This window comes from Eptatretus burgeri, chromosome 10 (genome assembly GCF_056783735.1).
Source record: "Eptatretus burgeri isolate ZD-2024b chromosome 10, Ebu_testis_v1, whole genome shotgun sequence".
Classification (NCBI taxonomy): domain Eukaryota; kingdom Metazoa; phylum Chordata; class Myxini; order Myxiniformes; family Myxinidae; genus Eptatretus; species Eptatretus burgeri.
Genome location: NC_140970.1, coordinates 39979858 through 39994871, shown reverse-complemented (window position 1 = coordinate 39994871; position 15014 = coordinate 39979858). Strand labels below are relative to the sequence as shown.

Here is a 15014-nt window from a genome sequence, read left to right as displayed (position 1 = left end):
TTAAAGTTTAAAACCAACTGTATGTCTTTCCTGCCCAAGTACGTCTTGACGTAATACTTTCCAAGCGTTCTCATATGCATCAAAGCGTTAGTTAAATATATTTTTTCACATTTCAAAGGTGAACTGATTTGAGCAAAAGGGGCACATTTCACAAGCAGTCTTTAACAGCCCCATAATATAACATGTTAACTTATTGGTATGTTATTAGTGCATACTGCATTTCCAGTTCCTGGTGTGATTATAAATAAAAGAATCCCTTTGTAACCCTGGAACTCCCTGGACTATCTTTTGTACGAAACTTTCTTTTCACATGACACAAGTAGAACACATCCATGTCCTCCGCAGGGCAGCTCACCGGATGACAGGATTAGGGCGTAGCTGGTGGGTCCCCCACTCTTTGATGATAGGAGGAAAACCATGGGGTCACCTTCTCGGGTCAGATCGCGGTAGTGTGCGTCGGGGTGGTGCTGAGGTGTCGCCCACCAGACAGCGGTCTTGTTGGGTTAACCTGAGGCAGTCCCTTCGGGTGGGTACCTGGAATGTCCTATCCATAAGAGAGGATGATCACCTGTCTCTGTTATCATCTGAGCTCAAGCGTTTGAACATCGGTGTTGCAGCACTCGCTAAGGTTCGGAGACCGGATAGTGGCGAGGTCATGGCGGGTGGTGACACCAACTTTTGGTCTGGTTGCTCTGATGATGGCCCAAGGAGCTGCTGTAGCTGTGTCCAATAAGCTGACTCCAATGAAAATTGAGGTAACACCGGTCAACGAGCATATTATTAGACTCAGGATTCCTCAGTCCTTGGGTGTCGTTTTCCTGGTCTCTGCATATGCTCCGACTGAGGCGAGTGATCTCATCATGAAGGACGGATTCTATGCCATGCTCGATTCTGTGGTTGATCAGTGCCCCAGGCGAGATACTCTTCTAGTCTTGGGGGATTTCAATGCATTGACTAGAACTGATAGGGATTGTTATGAGACAGGTGTTGGTCCCCATGGGTCTGGTACCGTGAACCAGAATAGCACTAAGTTCCTTGACTTTGCAAGAAGTCATGGACTTAGGGTGGCTGGTTCATGGTTTGAGCACCCACAGGCTCATCGCTGGACTTGGTATTCAAGCGCTGGTGGTGTGGCAAAGGAGATTGACCATGGGCTCGTTGATGGTGGCTGGAGGATGATCCAGAACTGCAGGGTCTACCGGAGTGCTCAGTTCCTCAATACTGACCACTGGCTTGTTGTAGCAACTCTGAAGTTGCAGCTTAAATCCAGGAGAATGGTACCATTCCAGCCTAGGCTGGATGTTGGCAAGCTCAAGGATGAGAGGGTAGCTGAGGAGTTTGCGAACAGGCCGAGTGGGGATTTAGGGGGGTCTGGGTGCTTTGGGGAATCCTGAAGTTGTGGAGTGCTTTCAAGACCACCATCCTTGATGTTGCCGGTGGATGTCTTGGAACTCACCGGATGGCGAAAAATAATTTTGTCTCTCAAGGGACACTGGATACCATTGACCAGAGTCGCAGGACCAGGCTTAATGGCAGAGCAGGGCTGTTCAGGGAGTAGAGACATAAAACTGCACGTGCACCAAGGTGGACAAGGAGGCCTACGTCCGAGGAATCTGTGAGGGTTTAGAGCATAACCTGTCGTCAAGTGATTATTGTCCTGCTTACAGAGGAATTTGTGCATTGCTTTCCTCCAAGCCCATCCCTCGATGCACTGCAGTTGGAGTGGAGGGCGGTTGGCTTTTGACAGAGGAGTCCGAACTGAAGGCCCGCTGGGCCGGTTACTTTGAGCGGCTGTACCAGGCTGATCCACCAGCTGTTGAGATGGATGTCAGGGGTGTTATTATCCCTGTTGCTGACCCTCCAATCAACTGTGAGCCACCTTCGTTTGTGGAAACAGAAGCTGCGGTGAACTGGTTGAAATGGGGTAAAGCTCCAGGGATCTGTGGCATCGATGCTGAACTTCTCAAGGATGGTGGAAATGCTGTCATTGCATGCAGTTCTGTGCTCTACCTGGAACACAGGCATCATCTCAACTGACTGGAAGAGGGGCCTTGTTGTCCCACTCTGGAAAGGGAAGGGTGATCGCTAAGACTGCAACAACTATAGAGTGGTGACGCTGCTCTCAATGCTGAGCAAAGTCTTTGCTCGGGTTATTCTTGATGGAGTTCGCCACCATCTGTTGAGCACCAGCGCCCAGAGCAATCAGGCTTTACACCAAAGAGGTCAACGACTGACCGCATCCTTGCCCTTTGAGTCCTCACCGAATGCAGACGAGAGTTTCAGCAGGGACTGCTTTGCAGCATATGTTGATCTCTGTGAAGCGCTCGATTCAGTGAATCCGGATGCCCTCTGGAGGATTCTTGGTCTTTGTGGGGTAACACCAAAACTGATGAATCTGATGTCTGAACTACACTCTGGTACTGAGAGTGCTGTGAGATGTGGTGATACCATTCTCCAACTTATTTCCAGTTGTTACTGGAGTTTGTCAGGGGTGTGTTCTGGTCCCCACACTTTTCAGCGCTTGTATGGACTGGTTTCTGGGGAGGATGGCGGAGAGATCAAGCTGTGGTGCATCGTTTTGGAATGTCAAAATATCTGACCTTGATTTCGCAGATGATTCAGTCATCTTTGCGGAGACTCTGGATATCCTTTTGGCGGCCCTCGAGGTGCTGAATGAGGAGTCGGAGTTGCTGGGATTACGGGTTTCCTGGGTCAAAACTAAGATGCAGGCTTTCAATGACATATTGGATGCTGCTATCTTGTTGTACCTGTTTGTGATGAGGATGTTGAGGTCACGGAGAGATTCACTTACCTGAGAAGTGATATTCATGTTTTTGCTGGCTGTGAGCCAGAGGTCAATAGACGTCTGGGTCGGGCTTGTGGAATCCAATTATGATTGGCCATTAGCAATATCTGGCTCTCCCACATTAACAAATCGACACCTATAACTACAGCTTGCAATACACTGAGGACATTGGATAATGATGAGAAAAATGTACCAACCAATCGGTAACATGCATTCAACAGCCAATCAGCACCTCACAAGAATTAGCCAATCAGCACCCCACAATAATCAGCCAATGGTGGGTGAGGAGCTGTTGTAAAAGCTGTATTCATTCGTTCCAGTTACTTCTTCCTCTCGATGGGCAGAGCATGTTGCCCGAAACATTGAGGCCTTCTTTCTTTTTTAAAGTCTAAAGAATGTGAATAGCTCGTTTAAGAGCTCATACATGGTTAAAACCCTGAACCTTTTAACTTCTAAATGTCAACATGGTAACAAAGCACATATTAATTAATACCAATAATATTTACAACAATAATAACACTAGTGGTATCATATGACAAAAATAATTACGAACATATAAGCCCCACGCTGGCTCAAGCACATCTGGGCTTGGTGAAACGCAAGCTAATGCTCAAGCAGAACAGTAGGCGGGTCTGCAACAAGACTGTTAAAACCCATGAAAAGTTGGTCCAACAGACCAACGGGCCAACTAGTTGGTTTAAATACTGAAGAGAACATTAAGGATGTTGTTGCTTACCTGATTGGTGACATGAAACTTCATGAAGGAATGTTTCACCACCTGGAGGGTTCCTTGAGGACGTTTCTCCTGCATCATTATCCTAATGGTATAAAAGTGCAAAATCAAACTCCAGTTAAAAAGGTCAACGTTTCTCATTTAGGCCTTCCAATTACCACAAAACAACCATCTTTAAAGATGTTCACCTTTTGTAAATAGAAATGTAACAGAAGTTATACACACACGCACATTAACAAGCCCTCAGGCAAGATTACAATAGGTATTGTCTGTGAAAACGTCGGATTTTCAAAACAAAAATACAACACTTACTTTTCTGACATTTAAATCTGATAATTCTGGCAAACTTTGCTCACCTTTCTCACAGTCTCTTGAGATGCCTTGCGAGCCCAAACTAGCTCTATAAGTTGCTTCAGCTGATCCATGTCATAATCTGCGTCAACACCTTTGGACGGTGGACGACCGACACCGACAGCAGGTGCAGAGCTTGGTGAATGAACTTTGCTGGAGTTTGGTGTCTGGCCATCTACTGGTTTGTCAAGTGGAATATCTGATGGAGGTCCCAGGTGAGGAGGTGAATCGTCACAAGCCTCCAGGACACCAATCCTTTCAGTTCCATGACCTATTGGTAAAGACAGATGCCAGTTAACCCAAAAGTGAAAACATAAAATGTGGTAAAAAAATCTACAAACTACCGTATATATTAATAACATTAAATAAGGTTTTTCAATATAAAGATTTAGATGGGGAAAATGTACAAAATATGAATAGGCAAAAACTTTCAACATGAATAAATGGTTTAATATTACATGATTAATAACTTGTATTAAAATAATTCAGTTGGTGCATATTGCGAAAACAAGCAACAAGTCCCAGACATACACAAATCGTGTTACAGCAATCTAAAATTACCATTCCTCTATTGAAACCTTTTCACCTTCGACCCAGGTAAAATCAAAACTGCCCTCTCGAAAACTGCAGAAATCGTAACTGAAAAAAACCTTCATTTTACATCCAACGTTCCGACACAAACAGCATCTGGTAGCACAGCACGTATCACAAGTTTAAGTTTTGGTGTAAAGTACAAAAGTGTGCACTTAAAATAATGTGAATATGCAGCATGCAGTCATTACAAAATAAAATAAAATAAAACTATCCCCTCAAGCTTATTGATAAGAATATCACCATCACCATAAAAATGCTCTTTGTGAGATATTAGCCAATACACTGGGCAGATACATACATTGTGTGCATTTACAATCATGAGTGTGTTCACAGCAGCTAGAACTCTTGCAGTAATCGTACCTCATAGATTTTCATGTACTAGTCAAAGTGACAAGTTTTTTCCCAGGAAATTTTTTCAAGACAAAAAGACATTTCACAATGGCATGAGGAAATTCACCCATCAGCGGTGGACTAGCTGCACAAAATAATAATAGTAATAATAATAACCATTACTTTCACACAACGATGCACATCGGGCTGTCGAGGCATTCATTTTGCTAAGGAGTACAGACCTGGACGGGTTGCCACTCCGATGCAGGATACTCGAATGGCTTATTACCCCAGGAAGCTGGTACTCATTTTGCCAACCTCGGAAGGATGACAGGCCGAGTCGACCCCACCTGGTGTTATTTCAACAGCTCAACAGGGGCTCAAACTCAGGACCCAAAGATCTTAAGCCAGCCACCTTAACCATTAAGCCAACATGAGGTGTATACATTGTGGTGTTCCAGTCAGGTTAACACCAGCCTGGACGGATAGCCAAACGGCTTTCACTCGGAGGCGAAGAGCCAAAATCCTTGGAGATTATGGCGCGCGGGGGATGGGAACCAACAAAGGCGTTCACCAGAACAGAAGCACATGGGTTTATTCTCGAACCTACAACGAATAGACAGACACAAGCAAATTCAAAAAATGATGGTTTAATAAAATTAAATCAAAGATGTATAATGAAAATAACTCAACGAGTGATAATGAAATAAATCAAAACATGAGGTAATGAAAAGTGAGGTAAACTAATTCCTAATTTGAGATGTCTCCACTCAGTCACAAAAACAGACAAGGGCAAAGGAAATCTTCCCTTTATGCTGGTACTCAGCTTTGTGTCCAGAGATAACCTTTAAGAAGCCTGTCGTCGAACCACGTAGCCACCGCGCCAGAAAACGCATCAAAATGACACCAAGTCGTTCCTAATGGATGGCGGTCTTCAACGCCATGAGCCCACAAACCGCTGTACAGTTTCTTCTCACGATCGAATATTGCCGACAATGCTCCCCTCTCAACACCAGGCCCGCTCACAGCAAAGGGCGCCGCCGCCTTTCTCCTTGATCATACAACAAGACGATTGCTGAGGCTCTGATATAATGCCAAGAGACACACCCTTCTTCTTTCCTTCTCCTCAAAGAATACAAACTTCATGACCCAGCCGATCAGACAATGGCGAACATCTTATTTCAGCACGTGAACAAATCCACACCAACACACAACGAGAATCGGGCAGCTTTCTCATCGTGCCGAGAAGAGCAATCAAGAGTCCCTTCACTTCCATCCACCGTGTCCACTATGTCAAGCTCCCTCTAACGTTTCACCAATTAAGCATAAGAAACGGGGGGTGGGGGGGTATTATTCTGAGGAGGTGGTGTCTTGGTCTGCCGGTTATTGTTGTCGAAAAGTTGGTTCTTTTATTTCCAGAGTTGTAAATGCAAAAACATAGGAAAAGGTCACAGGGGGGAAATCACACACTGGGAGAACTAGCCTTAAACCCTACCAAGTTAACAGCACCCCCCCCCCCCTCGTGTGGTGACACATAACAATCCTAAGCTCACGGTTTTCCCTACTAAACTTACATTGAGATGTCTCCTACTCGTCCATGGACCATGCTATGCTATAGAATCCTATCGTTATGATGAAATTCCTCAATCTACCCCACAAACAAAACTATAAAAATGACCAACATAAAAGGACTTTTGCTCCATGGTCAGGAAAATGTTTTTTGAATCCTTCCTCCTCCTCACACGACCTTTAAACTAAAATAAAATAAAATACAGACTCGGTGGCAGAATGATTGGAGCTCCTCCTTCGAGTTTGGGAGGTTGGTGGTTTGATTCTAATGCTAACCAACTCATACCAAAGATTTAAAAACTCATCTTGAATTATGCAGGGCTTCCTCATGGATGCTTAGAGTGGAAAATCGATATAACGCTCACCGGTGGGGTCCAAAGCGACTAGGGCGTTATAAACGATACAGTGCTATACTGATGCAGTGAAAAATATTTTGTATTACATACAAACCAGAGCCAAACACGTGGACATGTATGTCCGCCATCTTGGATTGTTGGGGTTGATGACGAAGCGGTCAAGTTATTTTCTTTTCTTTTTTTTTTTAAACAAGAAATAAACACAGGAATTGAATGCATATAGAATATATATATATATATATATATTTTTTTTTTTATGTACAATCGAACATTACTTACAAAATAAAAAATACAAAATGTACATTATCACATAAATCGGTAAAATATTTACGCTTCCTTAATCACAAAACAGATACGGAATTTATATCTTGAAGAATTCGGAATTTATATCTTGAAGAAATCGGTGATCTTGGCTGGTTTCATGGATGCTCTTGAGAGTCTTCGGGTGTCATCCAGAAGGATTTTAACCTGGTGTATCTTCAAACGAAGATTGGGGCATTCCTGCTCATCCAAGGACTCCAACCAATGAAGACCATAAAGGAAAGACTGTTCAGCTTTGGAGTGGAGAGGCTGGGGGAGAGGTTCAACTGGTGCCTCTTCTTCTTCTGACTCCTCTAGGGGTTCCTCTTCCTCTCCAGTTGACAGCTGTTCTTCTCTGAGCAGTTCTTCAGCCAGGTCTCTTTCTTCTTGATCAACCCAGGCCTGGAGAGCCTCAAGAGCTGATGTGCCAGGGGCGAGGTTGAGGGCCGTGATGGCAGACCTGCCCACCTCCTCCTTGGAGAACCCATTGAAGTCTTCTTCATTATCAGACTTCGGAAGACCTAGGCCTTTCCTCCAGCAGTTAATGATGGTGTCCTTGGTGACCTTCTCCCAGGCTGGCCCTGCAAACTCCATCGTCTTCTTAACGTCCATGGCCTTGAGGAAGACGGTCATCTATTTCTGCTCCCTGGCCATAGCTTCGCATAATTTATCTTTGTAGAATAGCTTGAAACAGTTGATGACCCCTGGTCCAAAGGCTGGATCTTGCTGGTGGTGTTCTTGGGCATAAAGGAAGCGAAGATCTTCCCATCCTTGGAGTTTAAGATGTCTCCTGATGGATGAGATGGGGCGTTGTCAATGAGGAGGATAGCTTTCTCTTCTTGCCCAAGCTTTCTCAGGTGCTTCCGCACAGCAGGGCAGAACCTCTGGAAGAACCAGTCCTTGAAACAGACTCCTGTCATCCAAGCCTTCCTGGTGTTGGTGTAAATGCAGGGAAGGAGGGATCTGTTGACATGGTGTAGACACCTGGGGTTTAGTGACTTCCCTATGACCAACGGGGTCATCTTCAGAGACCCTGACCTGTTGGCACAGAGAAGGAGGCTGACTTTGTCCTTTGGCTTCTTGTGTCCAGTCTTTCTTGATGGGTTGTCATCCAGGTCCATAGTTCTGTCTGGAGGGGTCTTGTAGTACAGACCAGTTTCATCTGCATTGAAAACCTGGTCTTCTGTGAAGTTGTCTTCGATTAGTTCATTGAAGACAGAGAGGTAGTTCTTGGCAGATTCAAGGTCTGCAGACTTGGCCTCTCCATGTTGTTGGTTCATGTGGACCCCATGTCGATCCTGCCAGCGTTGCAGCCACCCCCTGGTTAAGCTGTAGTCAGCATCTTCACCTTTCTCTTCCTTGTGAAGATCCTTGTTGATCTTCTTGGCCTGATGAAGGAGGATGGTGCCTGAAATGGGTATGTCAAGCTCTCTCGACTTGCAGAACCAATTGAATAGTTCCTGGTCCAACTCCTGATCCCTCCCAAGCTTGACCCTCTTCCTCTTCATCCCTTCATTGGAGTTGACAGTGACGATGAAGCTATTGATGTTCTCTTCATCCTTCAACCATCCTCTTAGAGTTGAACCGGCGATGCATGTATCCTTGCTGATGGTCGCTTGAGTTTCACCATTCCGTATCAGTTTAATTATGTGTAGCTTCTCCTCTATGGAATAACACTTCCGCTTTGGCATGGCGGCTGAACTGAACAGAGCAAACAAAACTAATAAATTTGAAGATTTATCGGCTGGTAGGTGATGAAGATGTCGAAGAACTGGTACAGGAGATGTAACGGGAGCTTAGATTTAAGTTGTTGACAACTCTTCCGAAAGGATGTGGGCGGTAGAGCACGCGAACATTAGTTAATCTTGTACAGTACAGTACTGTATTTATGTTGTGTACTGTGTTGCATGGTGTTAGAAGGGAACATGAACGTGAGTTACAGGAGATACGGATGATATGATGATTTGAATTGAATTGATTTTGTTCATCTCAGCTTCGCCATTTATACGGGAAAAGTGCGAGAAAATGACAGCTCGTGAGTATTTTCACACCACATGTCAACTCAACACAGGGCGATGACGGCTTGAATTTTTTTCGCCACTTAGCGCTATTTTGGACTAACTTTGTCTCTATTTTCTCACTTTTTTGCATTTAAACATGAAATAGTAGTATTTTTTGGGGTCCAAGGTGTATGAGCGTTATATCAGTACCATCGCTATAACGCTTAGCGTTATATCGATTTTCCACTGCATTTAGAGGATTTAGCAGGAATAAACCACCTGGGTTTGCATTGTACTGACCCAGTGGAACTGCAAGGTGATGATAGGCTTGTAAAGCGATTAGTCAATTGCTGCCCTGGGTTAAAAGGTATACATTTAGGCAGACTTCGGTCACAGTGCGGTGGAAGCGAGTGTTGTATTGTTCAGCTGTTGAAACTTAAAGACTACCGAAGGCAGAAAACAGCAAACAGTGAAAAGGAAAGAAGTAAACACCAAAGCATCATTGGCTGCGGGGTAGCATCATTGGCTGAGAGTGTGGCTGTGCCGCTGATTCAATTCTCCCTGCAATTCTGTTCAGGCAGGAATTTGGAATATGGCCATGATGCTAGCGATAGTTCGACTGCTTTTCCCGAAGAACACCATGGGATCTTTAACGTCAACAAAATGTCGGCAGACAAGATGCCCACTGCAAGGTGAAGGGCTCTTCTAACACAAAGCCGAACTCACCATGCTTGCCAAATACAGGTTGAAGAGAGTGATCAGAAATATGAATCGGACACACCAGCCATTGAAAAAGAAACAAGTCTTTAATTATACAATCAAACAGATCCTCACAGAAAGCTGGAAAATCCACGCGGCGGGGGATAAAAACGAAATAGAAGGACGGTGAGGTGGTGAAGCCGTGAAGCTGTCTGTCAGTCTGTGAAGAAACCTGGTGTTGGCTTAGTGGTTAGGGTGGCGGCTTGGTATCCTAGGGTCCTGAGTTCAAGCCCCGTTGGCCGCTGAATTAAGATACACCAGGAGGTTGGCTCAGCCTGCCATCCTTCCGAGGTTGGCAAAATGAGTACCAGTGTACTGGTAAGGGGGACACTGCATCAGTGGTATTGCCACGTCCCAACCAATGATGCAACCAGCAGCCACAGGCTGCACTCGATAGAGAGAGAGAGTCTGTGAAGACTACGCCTTTTAATCACATCCTGTTTGAATGTTAATTCTCCAAGACCCTTAAGGCCCCGAAAGACCCAAAAGACCCCCCGAGGACCCAAAAGTCCCCGAAGACCCAAAAGACCCCTTCGACCTTAACACCATTTGGACCCTTTACACCCTTCAGACAGATTAGACCCTTGATCATTGAGACCACTTGGACCTTCTTATAGGTGTGTGTGTGTGTGTGTGTGTGTGTGTGTGTGTGTGTGTGTGTGTGTGTGTGTGTGTGTGTGTGTGTGTGTGTGTGTGTGTGTGTGTCCTCCATAACTCCAAAACCATAAAATCTCACACCCTGAATCTTTGCACGCACACTAAGAAAACTCCGAGGAAGTGCAAGAGTGAAAATTGGGTGTTGGGTTAATTAAAACACCCCTTTTGAAGATAATTAAGGGCCTTGTTTAATTATATCCTTCATCAGGCGATCCTCGGCTAACTCGCTGGGGTCTAAAGCAGTCACTTTTTTTTGGCCTGCTCAACCATTCCGTGACTTGGAACAGGCCGCAACGATTTCTTAACAATAGTTATTCCCCCCCCCCCCCCAATTTGTATTATCAAATGCCTGTTCACCAGAGCTACGAATCGCTGTATACATGGCTTTTGTAAGCGCTACAGTTTTCAAATTAGGAGCTTGGAGCGATTTCATGCATTATATGATATGATTTTCCATGATTTACTCTAACGGACTAATTTTAAAGTATATCATCGAAATATGATTTTGGTTTTGAGGATTGTATATCGTCCACACTAAATAAGTGTTGAAATCTGTTGTGAAATCTGATAATTTAAATAAATAACGAGTCATGTAACTAAGCCGATATACCTATCTTTTTTAAACAAGCAAGGCTATGTTCCCTCCTTCTCCTTAGATATACAAGAAAAAGTGAAATTTCCAAAGCATTAAACTTACCTTTTTCTACTATTTGGAGAATTATATTGAGTGAACAAAAAAAATTTATGAACGTAACAAAATTAACGAGCTTCACTGAGCTGTACGATTTAAAACATTCACAGCTAGACCTCACGCACTGTCTCCCAAAGACTGCCTATCCATCGTGTCTGTCAGATCTGTGTCTAAATTTTCAGAGGTTTTGCGAGGTGCTCTACAGGGAATCAAAGCAAATCTGGTAAAAAAAAAAAACTGATGTTTTTTTAAAAAAAGTTATAACTTTGCGCAGACCCCGAACCGATGTACCACGTGACACGTGCAAAGACGATCAGGCAATCTGGCGGATTATGTGCAATGTTCATTTCATGAGCGATTGAACTTTGCGATGTCTCCAGGGTTGTTCTGCATTAAGCTGCAACTATTTTGTGGATAAAGTCATTATTTGAACAAATTCATTTTATTTCATGAACTGTTGCGTTCTGGTGAAGACTGGCTTTAAAGTTAAAAAGATCCAATATGATATGCAACGACAGCCTGGCCAACCGTTCCTTATCAACCATTTAATTGGTGTGCTTGCATGAGTGCTTAAGCCACTTGCCAAACGCCTTACAGTCGATAGCGGTACCATGCTACGTCCTGAGTTAATCATTCACTCACTGCAGATGCTTTTGCCTGCCACATCATGGTTCACACCCCGTCGCCCTAAGCGAGTGGTTCGTGCCCCATCATTCTGAGCGAGTTGTGAAATAACACCCGACTTCTGAGCCGTTTGCCATATTAACGAGATTTCTAAATTACCGAGCCAAATTTTTTTTCCACCCATCACACACAGCTGTTTATAAAGACTCATGTTTGTGAGCATATCCCTGAAACGTCTGTATAAATGCAACGTCGTTTTTCTGTGAAAGCTACTCAGGTTTTTTGGGAGTTTGCCGATATCAAGAAGGTGTGTGTGTGTGTGTGTGTGTGTGTGTGTGTGTGTGTGTGTGTGTGTGTGTGTGTGTGTGTGTGTGTGTGTGTGTGTGTGTGTGTGTGTGTGTGTGTGTGTGTGTGGTTGATGAAGCATATGCATATGCATATATATATATATATATCTCTCTCTATCTCTCTCTATCTCTCTGTATCTCTCTCTATCTCTCTCTATCTCTCTCTCTATCTCTCTCTCTCTCTCTCTCTCTCTCTCTCTCTCTCTCTCTCTCTCTCTCTCTCTCTCTCTCTCTCTCTCTCTCTCTCTCTCTCTCTCTCTCTCTCTCTCTCTCTCTCTCTCTCTCTCTCTCTCTCTCTCTCTCTCTCTCTCTCTCTCTCTCTCTCTCTCTCTCTCTATCTCTCTCTATCTCTCTCTATCTCTCTCTATCTCTCTCTCTCTCTCTCTCTCATCCTTGCTCTAGCCCCTCCCAATACAGTGCAGCACCCTCCCTCCCACACTCTTCCCTCCCCTCTCTCTGTCTTCGGTGATATCCGGACAGTGGTTATGTCTGGACAGGCTATCACGCAAGCTGTTGACTCTCAGAAACTTGTCTTCTGATTGTGTTGTGGCTTTGGGTCTGCCAGACCTCTTCCTGTCAGAGTTTCCTCCAGTTTCCAAGTGCCCTTTGATGGTGTCGGAAACTGTACTCACTGACACCTTGGCTCTCTTTGCAATTTCTCAAAAGGAAAGACCTACATTTTTAAGGGTTATAATGGTCTGTCTGTCTTCCTTTGTTAATTGTCTTATTCTCACCATTATGATAGCAATATACTACTACCTGCAGTGCAATATTGTCCAAATAATGCTTCAGAGGTTGGAGCAACACAGTCTGTTCGAACACTGCTTTTATACAGACAGGGGGTTTGTAACTAATCAACAAAAGTTGGGACACTTGTAGGAATTGTTTGCATCAACTTTCAAGGCTTAATTTACTTGCATTGTTGCAAAACAGCTGCAGGTGCTAACCCACTACTTGTTCCCTGAAAAGGGCCATTTTTTAAACAACTCTGAAATTTGAATTATTTTTCAGTTTTTGGTAACCTAAACTTTTTTTTAACCTCTGGCAGTTTACTGCTTAGCTTTGTACCATTTCAGGTTATTCACTGGACTTGAACTGCTTAAATTTCAGTAAAAACTGGAAAAATGGGGGCGTTCTAAAACTTTTGACTGGGAGTGTACTTGAACTTTTGACATGTAATCATTTTCTCATGAAAATGTCAAACCAGAAGCAAAAAGGAAAGCAGTCGCAGCATTTGAAAATCAAAGCAATGCCTTGAAGTGTGTGTGTGTGTGTGTGTGTGTGTGTGTGTGTGTGTGTGTGTGTGTGTGTGTGTGTGTGTGTGTGTGTGTGTGTATGTGTATGTGTATGTGTATATATATATATATATATATATATATATATATATATATATATATATATATATATATATATATATATATATAAAATCAAGCTACAGAGGTGGTTGTAAGATTGCATTGGCCATTTGAGAAAAAACAAGAATCACTTTATACTGATGGGGAGTTCCTAAAAAACAACACTTCAGCAGTTTTAAGAGTTTAATGATCTGCTATTTGAGGACTTTATCTCGTTTCAAATAATATAAATGCAATTTCTGCAAGAAATGTTGAGCAGCATTCGTGATAATTGGCCTGCTTAACGTCAAATTTGGGGGAGCAAATTACAGCCTGGCCGACCAGTCTTGCCAGTCCCAACATGGAACAGTCCCAACATTGCCAGAAAGGCTGCCAGTCCCAACATAGAACATTTGAACGAATTTGAAATGGAAGCTCCAAACAAAGATTTGCAGACAGATACAGAGTCACAGAGCCAAGTTATATTGACCTCCTCATATTTTACTGTGCTAAACCATAATAACCCATATCAAATGAGGACGGATGCGATTTTCCATGGGAGGCACATAAAGCAAGAACTTACTTCCATAACCAAACTTTCCAACACTGGTCGGTGAAAGTTGATATCGGTCAGGCTGCTCAAGGTAGCAAAGGAGGTCCTGGCTGAAGAAGCGAGACCTAGGGATTGCTGCTGCGCTGTTACGCAGCTCGTCATGCACTGGTTCAAACGACTGCTCAGTAGTCGACGGCATCTCTGAAGGGTCAACATTGAGCAATGACTGGAAGTACCGTGCCACACGCTCGCAAGGCATGGCTGACAGTGGCGCAGTTGCCTGCGTATCGCCGGCATAAGACCAAGATCCCTGGGCCTTGCAATGGTTGGAATTGAATAGCTTTACAACTAAATTCTGGCTGGCAATCACTGCCTTCACCTCAGGTGGCTGCGTGTCAGGCAATTCCGGTCTTTGAACTGCAGCAAGGAAAGGTGGTGGGAGCAAAAAAAATGAAAGCCATAAATACAATTGGGAAGTGCCCCACAATGTGCTATCATTTTAATTTTCACTTCTGTTAGCTTTGCAGAATATCGGATCAAACAAATACATTGTTGACTGACATCAAACAGCATTTAGTGCACATACTCGTTAAACACAAGTTTTTTAGGAAAAATCGTCAGCAAAATGGATTATTTATATATTTATAAAAACATGTCAGCAGAATGGAATATTTATACAATAAATCGGCACAATGTTTAACTCGTATTAGTATGAGTCAAATCAAAACATAACGAACATAAGCAGCTGAAAAAATGAAAAAGAAGTATGCCATCTGTGTTCAGGGAGGACAGCAATGACGAAGGGCCCCAAGGAGATAAGGCAGTCACAGGACCGCAACACGATGCAGATATAAAATAAATCACAAAAAGCATAAACTGACCTCGTATTCTTTTCCAAGTATGTCTTGCACATAGCCTAATACATCAAAAATAAACATACTACTGGCTATTAATTTTCATGTTAAAATACCCAAGACAACCAAGTATGCAATACCATTGTTTAGCTGGGA

The 15014-nt window shown here is 43.6% G+C and overlaps 1 protein-coding gene across 2 annotated transcripts in view; it reads right to left on the bottom strand.

Moving 5' to 3' along the window:
• Positions 1-15014, bottom strand: part of LOC147018377 (protein TASOR-like) — a 128736-nt gene that overhangs the window by 23127 nt on the left and 90595 nt on the right. For both annotated transcript variants that reach the window (XM_085897964.1, XM_085897963.1), the window contains 3 exons: positions 14035-14421; positions 3896-4161; positions 3543-3624 (listed from right to left, as the gene is read on the bottom strand). In XM_085897964.1, the coding sequence (XP_085754090.1) occupies positions 3543-3624; positions 3896-4161; positions 14035-14421 (735 nt within the window). The remainder of the gene's footprint in view (positions 1-3542; positions 3625-3895; positions 4162-14034; positions 14422-15014) is intronic.